Here is a 22,533-nt window from a genome sequence, read left to right as displayed (position 1 = left end):
GGTTTTTCAATGACAGTGGTGTCAAAAGAGGGTGGAGTTGCACCAAGGACACCAAAGGAAGAAGGAAGCAGATCCACAGTCGTTCAGCAAACATAACATCTGCCAGTTGAAGTTGTATGGGAATCTAGATGTTCATTTTAACATATTTCCCACAAGGGAATTTCATTGGAAATTCTTGGTGGCTAATTGCTTACTTTGGAATCGTGCAATTACTATAATTGCATTTGTATTATTTGCAGTAATTATAAATAATTGCAGCAATGTAACATCAAGTAGAGGATAAATACCCAAGGGCAATATGTAAAATGAAGAACCCAGATACTATCCAGATGAGCATGAAGAAGAATTCAGTTTAGCAGAAAAATAATTGTGGAAGGGGAAAGCACTTCTTTTGAAGTTACTTACATGCTCTAGTATCATAATTGCTAATGGCTTGTATTTTCACCATCATTGACAAGTAGAGAAGCACTTCTCTTTCCTGTTATACTTTTGAGTAACTTATCCATTGAGTAGCTCTGTGCAGTCTCAGATGAGATACTTAATATATCTAGTGGAGCCAAGTTACTTTGGAGAGATCCTAAGAGTTTCCATTACAAATACAAGTGATTTTTTTTTAAAAAGTATCATAACATGAGTCTTGACATTAATTATAATTTAGAGATGTAAAAGTTCCATTATGCAGTCGGGTTCCAGTTTGTCCTGGTTTGGGCAACCATGACACAGTTGATCATTAGTTGGATCTTTATTCTTCATATATAATTCTTTAGTGGTATTTCTTCCCTTCATCCTCCCCACACATTTCATCATAAAAACTGCTGAAAAGACATTGGTAGATAAGCCTTGTATTGACTTAATAATTTGGACTTAGGTATGCCATTCCACTGAAAATGCATATATTAAAGAAGGTAATATGATTCCAGTCTGCTCTGTTCTGGTGGCAAACTGTTAGCTGAAAGCTTAGACCTATGAGCCTTCTGCTGAAAGAGACTTACTACAGTCATTTAAGACCCTTAATCTATGTGATGCTGAGGCAGTGTGTTGAGGAAGTCCAGAGGGGGAAAAAAAAATTATGAGCAATAAGGACAGATTTAAGTTATTAAAACCAGAAGAACTGGCCTTGAGTTGGTTGCTGGTTGCCTGATCCAGTTTTTTTGCTGGTGGTATCATCAGTTGAGTTGACCTCTGCTCTCTGGTGCCAAGACTAGCATGCATTCTTGACTGGTATCAAGTATGGATCTGAAATCTCTTCATTGCTTCTTTGTTTCAGCTTGCCTTCTCAGGATGCCCAACTTGAGCAGGTTGTTCATGCCTTGCCCACAGGTTCTTTTTTACCTTTCTTTGATGAGGAGGATTCTTAAACAGGTCATGTTGACACTTTGTACAAGTTTGGGGAGGGTTTGTGGAAATGACATTCTGAAGAGAGCAATGAGTTTTGCAAAGGCACTTTTTTTTTTCCAAAAGTGCCAAGACTGGTGAACAGCAGAAGTGGGAATGGGGAGAGTAATAAAGGAAAGATGAAAGATGGCATTTTACAGTCTCAAGACTGAGTACTAAGGCAGCTGTAGATTCCTTTTGATAGTAAGTTAAAAACTCCTGTTCACTGCATGTCTCCATGTTGGTATGAGTTGTACAGACCTGTAGACATCTCTTAGAAGACATCTCCTGCACTGCTCCCTGATGGGACAAGCTGATCTCCTGTCTCATCATGAAATTAGCTGAATGAGTGGCAAAGGTGTAGTGATAAGAACTGCTGCAGTCACTCACTGCTGATGAGATAGCAATCACTTTTCCTCATGAGGGAAGCCCCAGGGGGGGTGGGTGACTTGGCGAACAGAGAGCATTTCTTATATGCCAAGGCAAGGAGCTTGTGTCTGCTGAGCCTCTGCATGAGCTGAAGCAGCTCCTATTATGTCTGTCCTCAATGCTTTCAATTCTTGCTGCTTCTGTTTTTCCTAACCTCTGCTTTTATTCTACATGTCTCTTCTCTTTTATGTGATTTCCCCCCCCTAGAAAAAAAAATTTTACTTATTTCAATTAGTAACTGACATCACTTCCCCTCTAGCGCTCTTTTTCACTGGCAGATGGACTTTTCCACTGCAGTTCTCATCAACATATAATAAATAAGTTTATGTCTCTGGGTATGCAGTGGTGAGGATAATCAATGGTACTTAAAGATTGTTGTTGTGCTTTTCACTGGATGGGGTCCTGAAAAAAGATAATGCTTCAGTGTGCAGAGACCTAAATGATACTTTGAAACAGGAATATTCTTCTCAGTCATGGCCAATGATGTACCAAGTAAGCCTCAGTAGTATATTGGAGTGCAGCTGTCTCTTGTTTTTTTCTGCTTTGTTTGCCATTGTTTTGTTCAGTAAGGTCTTGTGCATGTAAATACTTTATGTTGAAGAGGTGGTTTTGGGTGGTTTTTAGGTGTTTTTTACATTTAAAAAATGTGAAAATCGTTTCAGAGGAGGTTGTTTTATCTGCCTAAAATGATCTTGGAAATCTTTCTTGAGGAGGATTCTTGGAGCTCCTTTTGGTTTGCTGTTTTGATGTCAATTCTAAATACTCTGGTATTTTGTTTTTTCTCTCTCTCCCATGACTAAATTAAAATCTGGTTTAGGAATGTCTGTCCTTGATGTGCACGTACGTACTTTTGAAGTATGTGTTTGCAGAATGGATACCATCCCTCTTTTATTTAGATAGTGGGACTTTTTTTAAAAGGCTTTTCTGTGTCTGTGAGTATTACATGTAGGTCACCAGCCTTATGAGGGAGGTGTAGTCTGAGAAAAAGATAATAGCAAGATTTACCTCACTACAAAGATAATTGTTTACTTGAGTTAGAATTAAAGCTATATTTAAAAAATCTTATGTGATCCTTCAGATGCTTTCAGGAGATTAGTTCATTGTCATTGTCAAAAGTTTTGATTTATTCTCTTGGCTGGAACATGTGGGAACTGTATGATTTCTTACATGAACCTTTTAGACAATCCAAACCTTGGTCACATTAGCTTTAGTCTTGCCTTTGTTTAAACACCTGTTTGTAGTTTAATATCATAGAAACAGAAATTGAAAACCAGCAAGCTCCCCTACTTGTAGGTATCTGACTTGAAATGGTAAAGCCATAAGCTTTTAAAGTACTTGAGTACAATTATGAGCCTCCTTAAAGCATTCTGTTAAAATCAATGTGAAAGGCTAATAGACTTGATAAGATGAACAGGGTCCCTACTGTGCAATTGAGGACTGTTGGTTTCAGTTGACTTTCAAGGGGCAGCAGGCAAAACTAAGGGTAATTTCATGGTAAGAGAAAAGAGAGTATTCAGTTAATATTTGCTGATCCATTTATTAATGAAACATGATGTGTACAACTCATAGAATCACTTTGATCTTAAAAAGCTTTTTTTGGTGTGTTCTAGAGTATTCTGTTTCTGGAGAGAGTACCATCACCAAAAATAGTCATTAAAGGAAGACAAAAGATTTTAAGTTCCTGTGTATGCATTCTTCTTTTACTACTGACACCACTGCAGCACATTTTCAAATCTGTAGAAAAAACCTGGACTTGCCATTGTGGTGTCTTTGGGTGTGAGACATGAGGAATGGCTCATTTCAGATTGATCATTAAACTGTTTCTAGTGATAGTCTAGACTATTCTAGAAGCAAAACTAATGAGAAAACTTTCAGCATGTATGGGATGGTTGGTGGGCTTTTTTTAGTGTTACTGAGTTATAGTTGATCATAATTTTTTCTTGAGCACTTCAGAAATAAGTAAGATGGCTGTCAGAATGAAGTTGGAGTTCTGTTTTTGCTGACTGAGCCAGCTGTTTAAGCAGCCATCTCAATGTTTCACATGGCAAAAACAAGGCCAAAATGTATGCTCAGCGTACATTAACTGTAAGTAATTGTAACTTTTGCTGTATTTGTGTGTATTAAGTGCAAAATTACCTATACAAAATGTCTCCTTATTCCAGGAAAAAAATCGGTGGTTGATGCACCTGATGGGCACAAATCTCTCTTCACTCAACAGACCATGCTTAACAAAGGACTTAGCAAGTCTATGGGATTTCTGTCCATTAGAGGAACACAAGGAGATGAAGAGTTTTTCAAGGGCATTTCTGCAGATTACAGCTCAGGACAGGAAGATGTTTTCTGGCCTCATAGGTGTAAAGCCAGTGAATTTGAAAAAAAGGGTCACCTTTTTACAGATGTCACTCCCAAACGGAAAGTATGGGCTTCCTCCACAGATTTGCTTTGCACAACTGACAAGGCAGCTGAAAGAGACCATGCTGGAGGCTCTCATGGGCACAACCATCAGTATGAAGCATTTACAGTACGGACTTCTACTGGTAGCAGAAACAAGGAAGCAAGATACTCTGATGGGAGCATAGCACTGGATGTCTTTGGACCACAAAAGATGGACCAAACACGCCATGTACCAGAGATGTCAGCTTCTGCAGCAATATCAAATGCCTTTGACAGGATAAGAGAGAGACAGAAGAAGTTGCAGCTTCTGAGGGAAGCTATGAATGTAGAAGGTTGGTGAAGCTTTTTGGTTTGAGTTTTCCAGTCATTAAAGAAAGATTTATCTTTATGGTAAGTTTGTACCATCTCCTTAGATCTCTTGTAACAGCCCTTGAAACAGATGACATCTTCGCTTCATCCCCTATTGGAGGTAAAGTGAAAGCATTGGAACATCTGTTGCCAATAAAAATAAATGTGCATACCCAGATTGCTTACCCAGTGAAAATAGTTGATCTCAGTAAGTCAGCCAGCATGAAGCTAATAAATTAATTTTTTTTTAAGTTGGCAACAGCCAGTTGTCAAATAATTTTCTTGAAGGAAAATCCTCATCTCCAGCTGTTAAGAGATGTATTTATACCTCAGAGGAAAGGGAGAATTTACTTTCTAGATCTCTCAGTTTTTGCACACTGTATCTCTGGATGATGCAGATAAGCCCTTAAATCTGAAATTTGTTTTGGACTCACATTAAGATCTTTACCTTAGTGAGAATACTTGGCAACAAGTTCCATCACTTAATTAAAGAATGCATGGGGAAAAAAGTTACCCTATTTGTTTTGTGGAAACTTATAAAATGGGGTTTATGCAGAACCTAGTGAAGCAAATAACATATTTTGTTTTGAAAATGTGATGAGATTTTGAGGGGTTGTAAATTTGGGACAGATGGATAGAACTTGAGTCCAAAGTCAGACTTTGCTTACGATGGGCCAGAAGACATAATTTAGTCATCTAAATTATACTGTTGAAGAGCTGTATGTACAGAGCTAGCTAGGTGCATTCAAAATCCATGCAGTTGAAAACTCATGGTTGGCTGGCTGTTGTGTGACAGAAATTCCTGTGTGAAAAACAAACAATTTTTGCCTCATTTTCCTGCACTGAAGATGCAAATTGATCCTTATTAAGGGCAAATGATAAAAGCGTGCATCAAAGTTAAATTTCTAAAAATGCCTGTTAGTGCCTCTTGTGGCTATTTCAGGAGACACAGGAGACACTGCAATGATATTGCAGTCAGCATGGGAAGCCAGTTCTTTCCTGTGCATCTGAGCCTTGTGTTCCAGAAAGAAGTGTTAATTGAAATGGCATAGACAGTTAAAAAAAGCTACTGTGATTTCTGAACAAGTTGTGCAGACAAGACAGCTGAAAAGTAATTTGTGCCATCAAATCAGTATCTCCTACAGAGGACTACATAATAATATGAGGGAATGAGCATAGATTCCATATATGCAATAAACATAGGTGAACATCTATGCATAGATGCATAGATGAACATATAGTAGGACTGTAGAGATACCGCTGTTTATCTCAGTAGAATTTTACTGTCATTAGCTACCCAGGTGTCTGTCATGGTCATGGAGAAGGTTCGTTGCTTTTGGCTTATGAGTGTGAAGCTGAAGGAGTCTGTCACAGTTTAACAACGGCTCGCAATTAAACCGAATAACAGATGCTTTCTATTAATCCCCCTCTCCTCCCAGATAAAGAAAGGAGAGTGAATAAGGGAGAGAGACTTATGGGTTGGAAACTAAACTACACAGCTTTAATGAAACAGTCATGATAAATAGGAAAATTACTAAATATATACAAATATACAGGAAAATTGATACCACGTTCCTCTTCCCCAATAACTCTCACGTCACCACCAAGGCTGCAGGGCAGTCCTGGGAAAGTCCAGGCTGGACTCCTGGAGTCAGCAGCAGTCAGGAGCTGGAGCAGGAACACACAGATATGGGGCTGGCACGGATCAGGACCACAGGCAGAGGAATGATGGAATCCTCACAGGATGCTGAAGCAAACAGGGACAGGCAAGAAGGGGAAGCAGGAAGGGGTTTGACACTCGTGATCCCTCAAATTTATACTGAGTATGACGTGTATGGGATGGAATAATGTTCCTCAAAACTGAGCAGTGGCCTTGGTTCTCCATACCAGTCTCTGTCTATAACTATAAACATCGAGTGGTTACCAGTCCCAGAAGCAGGACACTGAGAAGCTTGCTGTTAATTTCAGCAAGTACAACTACTTACAAGAGACTTAGCTGTAAGCAAAAGTACAAGACGGAAAATTACCTTATCCTGGCCCAAACCAGGATAGAGACCACCTCAGGTGTACGAATCAATTTGGGTCTTTGGAGATGGGAAGGTGGGAAAGTTTTAAGAGGCTACTCCCTGCATTGGGAAAGCTCAATAGCCTTGTTGTTCCAGGAATGCAGCTTCAGTAGGTTTGTGTTGCACAACAACAAAAACCAGAAGCCTGCCAAACCCATTGATGAGTAAGAGTTTATCATTCTCATTTAAACAGATTTGGTAGACAACAGAAACAACATGCCCCTGCCTTGCATACTGAGATAGTTAGATGTGTGAAGCTGCTTGATTCATATAGGGAATGGGTGGAAGTGTGCTCAGAGTAAACTGGGAACCGGGATGAATAGCTGAGTGAAAAATCTGTATGAAAGACTGAGAGAGGCAATGGCTAATGACTCACTGCCCATCTTTCTGAATTTCTCAGTCATTACTTGCTAGGAAAAAATGGAAATACTTTCTCAAGAGAGTGTTTGGTTGCATAGTTTCTTGTCCTGAATTTTCTTAGTTCAGCAGAGAAAGGAGGTAAGTTTCACCCTTGAAGTTAGGAGTGTGGCTCAAGCTGTTTTATTTTAGGTCTTTAAATTTTTTTGTCAGTTAACTACTTAAACATTTTAGGCCATAACCTAGTTATGGGTGTGAATTTTTAAAAAGGAGTATTTCAGTAATATAGATGGGGACTACTTTTTCATATAGAAGTTGGTTATTCTTGTGTTTTACAGGGCTTGAGAAGCTTGACTGAAATAATTCTAGTCTGTCTTAATGAACAGTTTCACAAAAGCCTTAATGCACAAATCTGGTAGTCTTTTAAGTTTATACTAAGTTATTTTAGTATGTTAAAACTCTGAATCCAATAACTTAATGTTTTTCTACCCAGTGCTCAAGCTGTAACCAAGAAAAAGTTGTGGGGAGTGCTCCTTCCCATCCCTTTCATCTCTCTTGCAGGCCAGGCTGTTGACTACTTGGGATGTGTTTTTCTCTAACTGGAATCTGGTTTTGTCTCATTCTTACTGTTTTACTGTTTTGTAAGCCCTATTTTTATTCTGCATGTCTCTTTTCTTCTCTTCTATGATTTTTTCCCCAAAGGTAATTTTTTCCCTAAAATTTTACCTAAAAACTGACATCAATTCCCCTCTTTGCGACTTAAATATATTCAAACTTTTAATTATTTAAGTCTTGTTTATTGTTTCCCTTTTGGGACATATTTTCCCAATTATATTTTATTGGTTCCAATTATATTTTCTCCTTACTAAGACTGGAAGAGTTTTCCTTGAGAACAGAGCTTGGCCAAAGCATTTTAAAGAGCATTGTATAAGTATATATATAAACACCCTAAAGCTAATATAAAAATTACTACAAATCCTGCAGGTTTTCTAAACCAACTAAGTCTGGAAATCAGGAACAGGCCATTTCTGTTTCAGTAATCTAAGAGAAGTGTCATCCTTTTAAGTGCCATGTAAAATTTGGGTCTGTTGCTTGCTCCAGTCCCTTACCTTATGTTAGAAGTTGTGTTTATCCAGGGGTTGGATACTGGACAGGAGATGCTGAAAGGAATATAGGAACTCCAATCATAGGTTCCCTGTGCTCTGAATGTTCAGGGAAATGGACTACAAATCCAGCAGGTGCCCTTTTTGCTTGTCTTATCTCCTGGGCTAAGCTGATGTTCTTTTTCCAAGACACGTGAGATGCATCCATGACATATATTCCATGGTTAGTGATTTTTTTCCCCTAAAATGTTATTTATTTCAATTAATAAATGTTACATATTTCAGTTAATAACTGACATCAATTCCAAGTGTCTTGCTTGCGAACTTGCTGTATTATTTGTTACTTTTGCTGTACAGTTTTAGGGTTGAGGTTGTTTATCTCTTATATAATAAATATGATTGTTTTATGATTAGGTGCTTATCCAAAAGTGGGGAAGATACTGCTATTTGAATTCAAGTGCAGTCAATTCTTAACAATGAAAACAGACTTGAAAAATATGTGTTTATATGCCAGCACCTGGAGGAGTGGTTCTGCATCTCTGATGTTACTGCTCATTCTTGGTTTTGTTGTGTAGGTTTTGTGATAGTCAAAGTTGTTCAGAGTTATGAAGTTGCGAAGGTGTTAAACCTCATGGGTCAGGAAAGGACCACAAGGGTTCCACTCACCAATTACTGTCCTGGGAAAAACAGACTCAACTTTAGGGAAAAGGCTATTTAATTTAATCACTAATCAAATCAAAACAGGATAAAGAGAAAACAAAACCAAGAGCTTTATTAACCTTACCCTACCCCTTCCTTCTTCCCAGGCCCAAATTGCGTTGTTCCTGATTACCTCCTCCCCACCATCCGTACAGGGACAGGATTAGGGGTTGTGGTCACTTGTTACGTGTTTTCTACCACTTCTTTCTCTTTGGGGAAAAGCATTCTTCACATTCTTCCCCCCGCTCCAGTGTGGGTCCCTCTTGATGGCAGAGAGTCCCTTCAGAAACCCCTCAGACATGAGTCCCTCCCATGGGCTGCACTCCCTCAGGAACTGCTCCAGCCCGGGCTGCCCACAGAGTCACGGCTGCTGCTGGGAACAGTCACCTCCTCTGCCACAGGCTCCTCCAGGGGTGCAGATCCACATCTGCTCCATCATGATCTTTCATGGGCTTATCACTGTACTCCTCCGTGGGCTGCAGAGACAGCTTGCAGACTCACCATGGGATGTAGGGAAATCTCTGCCCAGGCACTTTCTCGCTCTCCTTCCTCACCAACCTTGGTATCTCCAAGCATTGCTCTTACCTGCCCTTCTCTTCTGTCCTGAGGTCTTATAGCTGATCCTTTCCCCTTTCTGAATGTGTTCATCACAGAGTGCCTCCATTGCCACTGATGGGTTTAATACCTGCAAGGGGTGGGGCCAAACTTTTGGAGCTGGGGAGTTTCCAGCATCTTCTCACATAGCCACCCCTGGACCCTTTCCCCCTGCAACCACAAGTTGGCATCACATCAACCTGGAACAAGTGGTTAGAGCAGATTTTGATTTGTTGTTCTTCTGAAACTTGGAAATTGTTGCTTGGCACCAACTGTCAGCATCTTCTTTCAGAGAGAAAATAATATTCTGCCTTTTAGATTCTATGATCCTGAATAGCTGCTTAAAGAGCATGAAAGCAGTACCTATTTTCTCTTGCTCCCAAAGGTTTTTCTTTGCCTTCTCACACACAAAACTGATATTGTGAGAGAATATGAAGTGTAAACACACTTCAGTTTTCACGTCTCAGGTCTGCTTTGAATAGCACAATAGTAAGGCAGGAGGCTGGGAGACTCTAGACTTGTATGAATTTCTCCCCTTTGTTTGTTTAGCCTGCTTCCACCTGCCTTGGTTTGAGTGTATGCATAATTTAAAGTGAAATGATTTTATGTGTTACTTGTGTGTATCTGCATCCCACTTTTTTGTATGTAGTTTTCCTTATCAGGATGTTGTAAATGAGATGCCCAAGGTAGCAAGGGCATAAAGATTGCCTCTGTCCTGGTGCACAACAGGAGCACAAAACCTAACTGTAATAGTATAGTAATAGTATAACTGGCTGTGGGTTAAATAGCAGACAGGGAGGAAAAAGAGGGAAGGATACTAAAAAAGCTGATCTTGCAGAAGCTTTGTAATGCTGAATCCAGGGTGGAGGAATGGAACCACAGGCATTTTAGAACCTTAGGTTGTGTGTGTTTGTTCCTCTCTCTTTTTACCTTTGATTTTTCCAAAGTCTACTTTTTTTTTCCCACTTTTTGATCCCTACAATCAGCAAGAAGAGGCAGTGATATTCCATGTTTCTAGAGATGAGTGTCTGCATCTTAAGTCTTCTGTTTCTTTATCTCACAAAGCAATGTTCTCATTGAAAATTGCTCTGGACACTTATTTATAAATAAGTGTCTGATTTTTTAAAGCTTCTTAGGTTAAAGGTGCATGTTTTAATAAGGGAAAATTTCTGGAGATAATCAGGAAGTTGTTGGTAGTAAATCTATCCCAGCAAATGAAGCCCCAGGACTAGAATTTGGAAGCTTCTGTAGAAGTGTCTTAAATGGAAGATTAGATTTAGGGCAAAAGAGCTGCTTTCCAAGGTTACCTCTGTGAAGTCAATGAAGTCTGCATACTTGCTTTTTCTCTTGAGTTGTGTGTTCTTAGTTCATGAGTAGGCTAAGCAGAGGAAATGCAAGTCATCCACAGTGGTAAACCTGTTTGCATGTGAAAGCAAATGAAGGCTCAGTTTACACGTCTTATGATAATTGTGCTTCAGTATAATTTAAATTCAGTAGTGGTGAAATCTATTCTCATGTAGTTGGTATGTCTGGTAAGGCTAGGTTCAGTTACAACAATGTTCAGAAATTGTATTAATGAAGCTGAAAGGTAGGATAATGGACTATTACTATTTAGGATATAAAACTTTGAATTGTTAATTTTTTCCTTTGTCCACTTGTTGGATATGAATCCATACCAGGGATTTATTCTGGATCACGACATTCCTGTTAAGTCTGTGGTACTTTGCCTAAGGTAATCCAGGCATTCTTAGATGAAAAGAGGGAAAAGAAGAGTAAATATGATTCTAACCTTTTGGTTGAATTCTTGTGAAAGAAGCAAGTCCCAGATTCTCCTAAAGGACAATTAGTGTGTTTTAAATGGTGTTATAGTAACTCAATAGAGGCATCCACCAATAAACAAAATATAATAATAAATAAATAATAATAAAATAATAAATAAATAAATAAATAAATAATAAAAAATAAACAAAAATTCCTGTCATGAAACTACCTGTTTAACTGCCATTTTTTCTGCCCTTTTCCTTCCCTATATAGTAAGTTCTGTAATAATACATATTTGAAACCCTCTGTATCTAATTTGGGTCATGTTAAGGAAAAATGAAATTTCAAGCTAACTTTGGTTCTCTGATTTCTGTTGGAAGTTGGCTGAGAAGAAGCTTTCTGTAAATTATTTATCTGGGCTTGCATGTCCTGTCTTGCATAAATAGTTTGTATTGTTATTTATAGTGGGTTAGGTGCCTTTAAGGTTGTGCTCTGCTGGCTTTGATAGGGAGTTTGGAAAAGTACCACTGTAGCACTAAGTAGCACAAAACACAGATTCTTCGAGTTGCAATGCTTTATTCATCTCTGCGTTGTGGTACTACTGCATGTAAACTCATATTATTAGAACAATTTGTATTTATTCATGGAGCTATAGACTCAAAAGACATGTTTAAACTCAGATTTGTTTTTCTACTAAGGAATTAAATGTCTTGAAGTGTGCTGGTAAGAGATTGTGATCTAAACGATGAAATGTTAATAAGGGTAACCGGTAGAATAACTTTTGCTTCAATGTTCCTGATGTTCCAGAAGTTAAATCAGTTCTGAAGTCTCTCTTCTGTCATGAAAAATGGAAAAAATGAACCAACCAACCAACCAACCAAAACATCAATCAAACCAAATGAAAAACAACCAACCAGACTAAAGCCATTCAAAAATCACAAGCAAAACTGTGACCATGGGAGAAAAGTTGTTTTCTTGTCCTCTTTAACTGTTTTTGATGCCATCTTTCAGTTTCTTCCCAGCCAGACAGTCTAGAAGTTTGTCCTCATTTTTATATTGTATGAAAAGCTTAACTTGCTTCTAGAACTGGGACTTGATAACCTTTGGAAGTTGAGGTAAGAGGACATGTGGTGTTGAGAGGATGCATAGCAGGGTGTGCATAGACATGGATGTACCAGCAGAGGACTGAAACACAGCTGCCAAAGAGCAGATGCCCCAGCAGCAAACAGTTCCAGATCTGCATATATGTAGAGGATTTACTATGAATTTCAGGCTGTAGCTTCATCTTCCTTTAAACCTTTGTCCCTAGCACAACAAGCTGATAGTCACTGATGCAGCCCCATTTGGGCTTCAGAAGATGAGAAAAATACCTTTAAAGCTTGTGTTAATTGGACAAGTTGTGTGAATTTGCTTAGGAAGAAAGATGTAACAAAAAAGGAGGGTAGTCCCATTCCTGTCTCTGCTTGTGAATGCTGGTAGAATAGGTTTATACCTACCTGGGCCTCAGTGGAAGGACTGTGAGAACATTGAGAGGATCAGTGATAGGGAATCTTGCTTTATGTTTCTTGGCTCGTGAACTTACCTCTTGGCCTAAAGCAGGGCACCAACTCCTCCTACCAGGGTGAGTCAGGAGAAGTCAAATGCTCTGCAGAGTTACACCACCACATACACATATTTGTTTCATGTTTTTACTGCATATTTCTGCTTTACTGCTTTCTATTTATTTTTTGTAAAATTTCATGTCTTGAAGAACCACATGTGGATGGAGCCACAATTTGTCTGTGGTTCAAGAAGTCTAGGAGGCTGATTAGTTGGAAAAAAAATCCATTTATAGAAAACCTACAGCTAATAAAACTGCTGGAAAAGAAGAGATCTGTTTTCAGTTAAACATTCCTGTACCGTAGCTCCAGTATCATCTTTGGATTGATGCCTCACTTAAAGAGCTGGGAGCATTGGAAAAAATATATCTCTAAAAGCTACCCACTGAATTTGGGTTTTATTTACCTTTTTTATGAAAGTGATTGGTAGATTGGCAGTGGAGTTCTATGTTGTAAAATCCCAGACTCTGAAAGTAGCCCTAGTGAAAGCATGAAGCACCTCCAACTGCTGGAGAATTCATCTTGCTGCAGGTCAGTTTGCAAATGTGCAAGAAGTATTTCTTGTTTCTGAGAGTAATGTGAAATGTCTTTAGGTTTGAATTTTGTGCTCTTTAGCTGTGCAACTGGGATGTGCTAGTAAGAGCAGTTGCTTTCATGGGTTGATTGGCTACTTTGCTTTCTTTTCCCAGTTTCTTGAAGAGTCTCTATTTGATGAGACAGTGGGGAACTGCACGGTGCAAGTGAGCTGGTAGAAATGAAGAAAATACTGGCTTTTAAGGAGGAAGATTATTCAAGAATTACTGCATAGTTAACATGGATTAGTCTTTAGTCTTGGTCTACTGCATTATCTTACATCTTTTCACACTTTTTTTTCCCTTTTTGGAATTCTCCCTTCTTCTCTAGTAAGTCTGAATGAATAGTGCTGTTGACTGCATGTCTGACTTGTCCTCTGACCCAGTACTGGTTATTCCACAGGTTTGTTGTTCTTGCAGGAATTTTCACCAAGCATTTTGTTTCCTGGATATGGGACACTGGAATCTCTGACCTCTTTTTTGCAGCATCCAGACTCATCTGCTCATGTATTCACAGTTGCTTGTTCTTACAATTCATATTCCTTGCTGTAGTGTTTTTCACTTGTCTTCATAGCAGTTACATGTGTTTTATCTGTATTTGTAGTTGGACAAGAGACAGCCTTCTGAAAATAGAGACACCTAAAGTTTTCTCTTGCTAATAAATTCAATGTTAATCATGTTTTGTGGATGTCAAAGGTCAGCTGAATGAATTACAATTTCCAGTTCCTGTTTTGTATCTGGAATTTTTCCTTTTTCCATCATGAAAGAATCAGAGGCTGATGCTGATGGTTGCTTTCAACACCCAGGAAGTGCTCACCAAAAGTTTTCATCAGTTTTGTTTACTGAAGGGATTGGTTTTTGTCTTGGGTTTTGTTGGTTTTTTAAATACATCACTTGGAAGTGATGGTGAGAGAAAAGTTCAGAGGAGGTGGCTCTGTTAATCTAGCCAAGGACCAGGAAGACCAGAAGAATCCTCAGGCTGCAGAAACAGGATGGGACCGCACAGCATCCACTGACCATTTGCTTTCAGGCACAGACAGGCATTTAAAAATGTTTTGAAAAAACTTAAGAATAGCTTGAAATGTTAATTTCTGTTTGATTTTTGCATTAGATCTGTTGCTTTCTTACTCTTTTGATATTCTGATTTAAACTTTCAGAGCCTTTGAGGAGGTACAAATCTTACCACAGTGACGTTTATAGTACTTCGAGTGAAAGTCCATCTGTTATTTCTTCGGAACCGGATTTTAGGCAAGGTAAGAGCTGTGCTGCAAACAAACAAAACCCCAAAACCAGCCAACAAAAAATACTCCAAGCAACCTGAAAAACTGAAGAAATAAGTTCAAGATGAAAAATAGAAGTATGAAATGAACCATTTAATAAATGTACTGATGCTTACTAATAATGTGAAATTGTAATACGATCTCTTGTAATTACAACTTTTGGTATAGTTTAACAGAATTGGCAGTCTGTTCAGAAAAGAGTTTGGTATTTATCACTCTGGAAGGGAGCTTAGTAGGAAAAGCTGGAAATGATTAACTTTTCACTGGAGTCCTAGTTTTAAATGACATGGTGTCTTTAGAGGCACAAAAATGATGGAGTTGTTAGTGCACAATAACAGGAAACTGCAAAAGCTTTATATGAGACATAGATGGCTTAATTACTTTTATGCCAGTGAGGTTTACTCTGAGGGCTACATGGTTGCTGATCTATAGGCCAAGGATTTAAGTATAATGCAAAAGTAGTATGTACTACAGGCTGTTTGTTGAATTTAAGTTCTATGAAATCAGTGGCTTGGAAAAGCAGGAGATGGTATGAAGGGTTGTTAACTGATGTATGTATGACAGGAAGGATTTTTGTAACACAGTGAAAGTACAGCATGGAAGGAAATGCTTGAAGCATTTTTTTAAAGAAGTGCTGGGATGATGAGAAGAAGTTGAAAGCAAAGCTGACAAAACTATTAGCTTTCCTGAGTCATAAGTGATGGCAAGAAACCATTTGATGAAAATGAGGAAAGAAAGCAGTGTTTAGGAATCTGGAGTATAGTTGTATCATATGTGCTCTGTATGCAGAGAATTCCAATCCAACCTCTCTGCACTTGCTGCTCTCTCAACCTTCCTTGTCATTGTCTAGCTTCCTACTTACTGAGCCAGAAGCCTAAAGAGTACTAAGCAGCAGCATGGTTCCTGTAATTAATTAATTTTCCTTCGTTTTCTGGCCATTTAGAATAGGCTGTTTATGTCCAAAGTCAACAACTTTTGTACAAGCAAGAGAGAACTGCTTTCTGTCTATTAGTAGCAGTGCTGGACTCAGTCACATGACAGTCAAGAAAGAACTATTTCTACATCAACGTGGCTGGAATGTGTTCTGCTAGAGCTCTCTCTGAGTTCTTTCTTTGCTGAGGGTGCAGCAGGAGGTGAAAGTGGTTTGCAAAGTCAAGCTCTAAGTGTAGCATTCCAAATGCTGCTGCAGGAAGACATAACTTTAGTAAGTGAGATCATTATTACAAACAGAATAGCAGGTTAGTATTTTGCCAAAATTAAAAAAAAATTATAAATCATTAGTCAGATTCCAGGGAGGAAAATTAAACACAAGAGCTCAGCAATGTATATACTGGTCTCTTTCTTCTGGATGTAGTGCTTGGGGACATGGTTTAGTAGTGTGCCATCGGGTAATATGCTTAGAACGAGGCTGGACATGGTCTTGAAGGTCTTTTCCAGCCTGAGCAATTGTATGATTCTTATCTAACTTCTTGCAAACTTTACCTAGCTGCTTTATTTCTGCTCTGGAGTGGTTTTGTATGATTTGTCTGCCATATATGTGTCTCAAGTCATGTATAACAATGGAATATATCACCTTGGAAAGGTGTTTATGCCGTTGGGTGTGGGGGATTTGTTGTGGCTTCTTTTAGGTCTTTAGTATTCTTCTTCAAAGGATTTGTGTAGCTCAGCTATCTTCCTTAGGAAAAACTGTAAGATCACCCTGAAAATGGCAATTAGCTTCATAATGCTCGTTTGTCTAATACTGTAATGCCATTGTGCAGAACACATGAATTTGATTCCCACCAATGACTGCTAAGTCATTGGTTTTTAGACAAGATTATGTGTGCTTTGTTGCCCAGTCAGGTATTCATCTGTCTTTTGATTTCCTAGTGAGAAGAAATGAAGGTTTCAGGAGAGATGATGCCACTGGTGCTTTGCCAGGTGCTGATGATATCTCCACATCAAGTCAAGCTAACTCTCAGAGAACCAGGTAAATCCTGTGAGAACAGTATGTCTTGGAGTGCTTTGTCTTTATCAAAGAAAGTATTCTAACTCTCATTACAGCTACTGCATAATGTTAAAAAACCCAGCATGTTGTACTTGAAAGAAAATAGCATGCCAGAATTACAGACTGATTATAGTAAAAGACTGATGGTGCACTGTGGCACAGAGGTAAGTATACCAGCTAGGTGTCCAAATTCAGTTCCCATATTTAAATAGGCCAATTCAGTAACAATTTATGCTTTTCGAAATTTATTTTGCTTCGTGCATTATATTGTGAGCCTTAAACGCATCTGTGTAAGGCAAGGCCTCAGATGAGCTGTATCTGAGTGCAGATGAACAAGAAAACAGTTGCTTCAGAATCTTACAGTTTTTGGTGACCTGCAGAGCAACTGTATTTGGTTTCTTACTACTTGTACTTCACCTGAAAATGCAAAGGCATTTAGAAATGTATATATTGGCTTTTCTTGCAGTAGAGAAGTATTTAGGCGTTACTTAGCTGGGTCCTGCTTTGGCAGGAATATGAGATCTATTCCTGTAACAGTGTGTGTGTTAAACTGCAATGTTCAGGCAGTTTTAGAAATCCAACCTGTCTTGATGCAAGAGAATTTGGGCTAATTTGTGATTTAGGGCAGATTTTCATGGTCTCGGGTCACAGGTTTATATTTCATGTAACCTCAGGAAAGTGCTGTAAATTTCTGCTTTGTATTTAATGCTGTCTTAGCACTACACTAAAATGGCAAAGCAGACTACTGTGTGTACAGAATGAGTATATAGCTTTCCTAACTTATTGGCCATTGTTTTTTTTTTTAATTCTGGTGAATACTGCTAGGTCAACCTTCATTCATCTTTGAGTTGAACCCAAGAAAATGGCCAATTTAGCACTGTGGCTGTGCTTCAGAATAAAACAGCAGTACTTTGAAGATGGTAATAGGGAATATTTGTTTCTATCTATGAAGTATTTCAGAAATGGAAAACAGAATGTGGCGTGTAAATGAGTCACATTGTAAACCACCAGACAGGCCTGTTAAGCAAGTGAAAATGCCAGGGTAAAACAGTACATAATTTCTTGTAGTTCATTTTCCATTATTCTACTTCATAGTGCTCTGTTAAGACTAATGCCTTTAGTGAATGTAGTTTGCATATGTATGAAATCTAGAAGGAACTAGCAGCAGACTAGTAAGTATATCCAAAATGGAAAAACCATAGAATCATAGAATTGGCTGGGTTGGAAGGGACCTCAGAGATCATCAAGTCCAACCCTTGATCCACTCCCACTGCAGTTACTAGACCATGGCACTGAGTGCCACATCCAGTCTCTTTTGAAATATCTCCAGGGATGGAGAAGCCACTACTTCCCTGGGCAGCCCATTCCAATGCCTGATCACCCTGTCTGTAAAGAAATCCTTTCTAATGTCTAACCTAAACCTCCCCTGGCACAACTTAAGACCCTGCCCTCTTGTCTTGCTGATAGTTGCCTGGGAAAAGAGACCAACCCCAACTTGGCTCCAGCCTCCTTTCAGGGAGTTGTAGAGAGTGATGAGGTCTCCCCTGAGCCTCCTCTTCTCCAGGCTGAACAGCTCCAGCTCCCTCAGTCTCTCCTCATAGGATCTGTGCCCGAGTCCCTTCACCAGCCTAGTTGCCCTCCTTTGGATCCGCTCCAGGACCTCAATATCCTTCCTAAACTGGACACAGTACTCAAGCTGTGGCCTCACCAATGCTGAGTACAGGGGCAGAATCACTTCCTTGGACCTGCTGGCCACGCTGTTCCTGATACAGGCCAGGATGCCATTGGCCTTCTTGGCTACCTGGGCACACTGTTGGCTTATGTTCAGCTTCCTGTCAATCCAATTCGGGAGTCTGAACTCCTGAAAAGTAGTGTTTTTTTGGTTTTTTTCGGTTTTTCTTTGTAGACCTATTGAGAAACAGGAAAGCAGCCATGAGTAGGGTTTGGTCCTAGATATTTAAATAGTGTCTGTGTTAGTTATGTGAGCTGACAGGAAATGATGTGTGTGCTTTCTCTGTTTTTCTCCAACAGCGCTTAAAACTTTGCAGTACTAACAAGCATAAAAAGGATTACTATCTATGAGAGTAGGTAGTTGAGCAGGGAGGTTTCTAAGGTAATAATATTCAGACCATTGCACATTGCTGTTTTAAAATGCCCCAAGCTGCAGTAAACTATGGCTTTTATGACTTCAGAAATATAAACTCTCAAAGTAAAACCCTTGATAACAAGTAGTTCCAAAGAGCAGATCCTCTGAGTTTACTTTTTTTGGCTGATCATTTGATTTCAGGATTTGGGGAGGTATATGCAACTTAATTCATTACCTGAATTCTATTAGCGCTTGGGAGCATGTTTTAGTGTTGTTCAGAGATACAAAGCTATGTGTCCAGATATACAATCTATACTTCAATATGTATTAAATTACTGCTCCTCTGGCAAGCCCTTAGAGGCACTCTGCTTAATTATCCTTTTAAAACCAAATTGTAAATAATTTAAAGATGTTTGGATTATAGGAAGTCTGCTGCTAATATTAAAAAAAAAACCAAAACCAAAACCAAAACAAATCAAACAAACGAATACCCTGAAATACGCACAAAAACTCCAAACAAACAGTGAAGCTGTTCAGAGTTAGTAGCCAGTGCAACTTGTGCTGGTTGGGTGGGCTGTCCTGATCTTAAATTAGTGGAAGCAATAGATTTTCAGCAGTGCACTTAGAGTACACTCAAACCCTTCTCTTTGGTCTGTGACTGCTGTTAACCTTTAAACTTAGAATGTGTTCCTGGTGGCATGGATACTTATGTCTGTTTTTCCTCTTTGTTTCTCATATTCCTTGTTTTTGACTGCCCCTGGGTTTTTTTCCTTTTTCTTCCTTTACTGTTTTTTTCCTTTTTCTCTCTAGGAGCAGCAGCTGACATGGATCTCTTCCTTCTGTTGCATTTCCTTCCAATAGATTTCTTTTCTATATCTTTCCTGCCTTACTGAAAGACATTCATCTTTTTTAATCTGTTCCTGACCTTTCCACTGCACTAATCATTAGGAAATGCCTACCTGCTTCCCTTCCTCCAGCTTCCTTCTCTGACCCAATACCTGCTAATTTCTTGGTAAGTAAGTACACTAGGTGGGGAGTTAATTCACCTCCCTCTTTTAGCCGAGTCAGCATACAAGGTGACTGCTCACTGACCATCTTCAGGGTAATAAGTGATTATGAGATTCTGGTTTGCTGTCAGACACTGCTGAAATTACAGAGCAGCAGTGAAGTACTTGTCTAATGAACTACCATAGGAAACACACTTTTATAATGTTACCTATTAGAAATGTAATTTGTGTCATTTTTTTATTGTTGGAAGATATGCATGTATATGACTTGCATGCTCTGAACTTCACAGAAGAGTGAAGTTGCCTGTATCTGCCAACAGTATCTCCTCTTCTGGAGAACAACAGATGCTTTTATTGTCTTGAAGTCTGAAGAGTGAATCATTCTGATACCATCCATAGAAAACTGAGAGTCTGACCAAGCCAGAGTTAGTTTCACTTTCCCAGGTTGCTGAAGTATGCTGATTTATGGGTGGTGATAGTGCTTACATACCAAGTTAGGAAAATTTTTAAACCATCAGGTTTCTGAGCTTCCTCCCTGGACACCTCACATGTCAACAAACATGATAAAGCAACATAATTATAACATTTTACAGAGTTGTTGAAACAGCTTATGTTTAACAGATTATTTACAGGTTATGTTATTGAAAAGGAAACATTTTTTTCAGCGGTAAGGATTTTCATGTCAGCAAGTTTTTTCAGGTACAGCCAGTTGCAACGTCGGTCTTTTCATATAATCATTCATAGATATTTATTTTCAGATAGTGTTTGTTTTTGTTTTATTTCAGAGCCCATGAACTGGATCTGAAGGGCACTTTTGGGTATATTTAACTTATTTCATTGTGAATATTCCCACGCATGGCAATCTTAAAAAAGGAAGAGAAAAAAAAATGGGCATGCAAGGCCTTTTCTCATGACTTTGTCCTTTTAGCTGCACATTATTAAGTCTGTTGCAGAAAGGAAAAGAGAAGGGAAGGGATGCTATGGAAGCCCTGCACAATGGAAAGGATAATGGGCTTACATTAATACATTTTTCTGTAACTATTCTCTATCTTTCATGTAATTCCATTTGAGGAACTTTGATGTTGGCTTGTTGAGTTTATGGCACATTAGGGTTGTGCTGTTGTTTGGACTGTCATGTTAAGTGACTTCATATTTTAATGCTGGTTACATATGCTAACCTATAAAACTCTAGTTTGAAAAGTATTAACACCATTAACACAATTTGTGTTTAAAAAATGCTCCCATAGTTATTTTAAAAGAGGGAAAACATTGTTTTTTCTTGTTTTAGGATTTTTTAAAAAGCCCTAATTGGTTTATATTTAACTTGGGGTTTAAATATATTTTTCTGTAAGCATGTGACGGAGGGGAGTGAAAGTTGGTTTTATTTTTCTTGAATTTCTAACCTCATGATTTTAAAATAAAAACCAGCTTTTATTCACCAAAATGGGACATGGATATAATTCCTTCCACAGGGAATAAAAGGGAATAAAATGGGTAGGATACATGGGATCTATACATCCTGAGAAAAGAACTGGAGGATAGGTTGCTGTTTTTTCAGAAATACTGATGGGGTTGTTTTGTTGGTTTGTTTTTTCTTTTTCTTCTTTGAATTAATTTAGACTCTTTATTTTTTGTGGTGGTTGTCTATCCAAGCCATTCATAGGAACTGAAAAGAAAGAAAAACAGGATCATGAAAACATTAGTATTATGGTATTTAGAATAACTTAATACAGAGAATGTTGATAAATACAGAATACTTATATGCTTATAGCTTAAGCTATACAAACTGCTCAGGAAAAATCAGGGAATAAATAAGGGCTGTGCAAAGAGTTTGTAAATTGCTACAGAGAAAGTGATTTGAGCAACACTTACTTATATGAAGTAAATATATACACTGTTATTTTAGTTTTTTCCTTTACCTGTTTTAAAGCATGCCTCTTTCACAGTCCCTGCTTGAAGAGAGAAACTAAGATATTTTCAAAGCATTCATATTTTTTTGCCTCGTGTGTGTTCACTGATTCACTGGGTTTGCAGTGCCACTTTTAAGATGGCAACTGAGTCTTTATTTTCATGTGAGTAAATCACAGAATCACAGAATGTTTAGGTTGTAAGAGACCTCCAAGATCATCCAGTCCAACCTTTGAATAACACCACAGTCAACTACCAGACCAGGTCCAAATGCCTTTTAAATGTCTCCAGGGATGGTGACTTCACCACTGTCCTGGGCAGGCCATTCCAATGCCTGACAGCCCTCTCAGTGAAAAAATAATTCCTAACATCCAGCCTAAACCTCCCCTGGTGCAGCTTCCATCCATTCCCTCTGGTCCTGTGACAGTTTACTAAGGAGATGAGGCTGTTTCCCTCCTTGTTCCAACCTGCCTTGAGGCAGTTGAAGAGAGCTCTAAGGTCTCCTCTCATACTCCTCTTCTCCAGACTAAACAACCCCAGCTCCCTCAGCCCCTCCTCACAGGACTTGTGCTCCAGGACCTTCATGAGCTTTGTTGCCCTTCTCTGGGCACTCTCCAGCACTTCTATGTCCCTCCTATAGTGAGGTGCCCAGAACTGAACACAGTACTCAAGATGTGGCCTCACCAGAGCTGAGTACAGAGGGATGATCACCTCCCTATTCCTGCTGGCCTCTGAGTTCCTAATACAAGCCAGGATTCCATTGGTCTTCTTGGCCACCTACGCACACTGCTGACTCATATTAAGTTGACTGTCAACCAGTACCCCCAGGTGCCTTTCCAGCTTAGAGCTCTCTAACCAGACTTCCCCAAGTCTGTAGCTCACCATGGGGTTGTTATGACCCAGGTGTAAGACCTGGCATTTGACCTTGTTAAATCTTATACAATTTACTTTGGCCCATTGGTCCAACCTG

General features: G+C 38.9%; 1 protein-coding gene across 1 annotated transcript in view; it reads left to right on the top strand.

Moving 5' to 3' along the window:
• PTPN13 (protein tyrosine phosphatase non-receptor type 13) overlaps positions 1–22,533 on the top strand; it is a 133,191-nt gene that overhangs the window by 63,104 nt on the left and 47,554 nt on the right. The window contains exons 8-10 of the mRNA XM_030450537.1: positions 3,966–4,529; positions 14,453–14,548; positions 16,445–16,544. Coding sequence (XP_030306397.1) covers positions 3,966–4,529; positions 14,453–14,548; positions 16,445–16,544 — 760 coding nt within the window. The remainder of the gene's footprint in view (positions 1–3,965; positions 4,530–14,452; positions 14,549–16,444; positions 16,545–22,533) is intronic.

Source organism: Calypte anna, chromosome 4B, assembly GCF_003957555.1.
Source record: "Calypte anna isolate BGI_N300 chromosome 4B, bCalAnn1_v1.p, whole genome shotgun sequence".
NCBI classification, from domain to species: Eukaryota; Metazoa; Chordata; class Aves; order Apodiformes; family Trochilidae; genus Calypte; species Calypte anna.
Note: the sequence above shows the minus strand (reverse complement) of the source record. Positions and strands in the feature narration are given on the sequence as shown.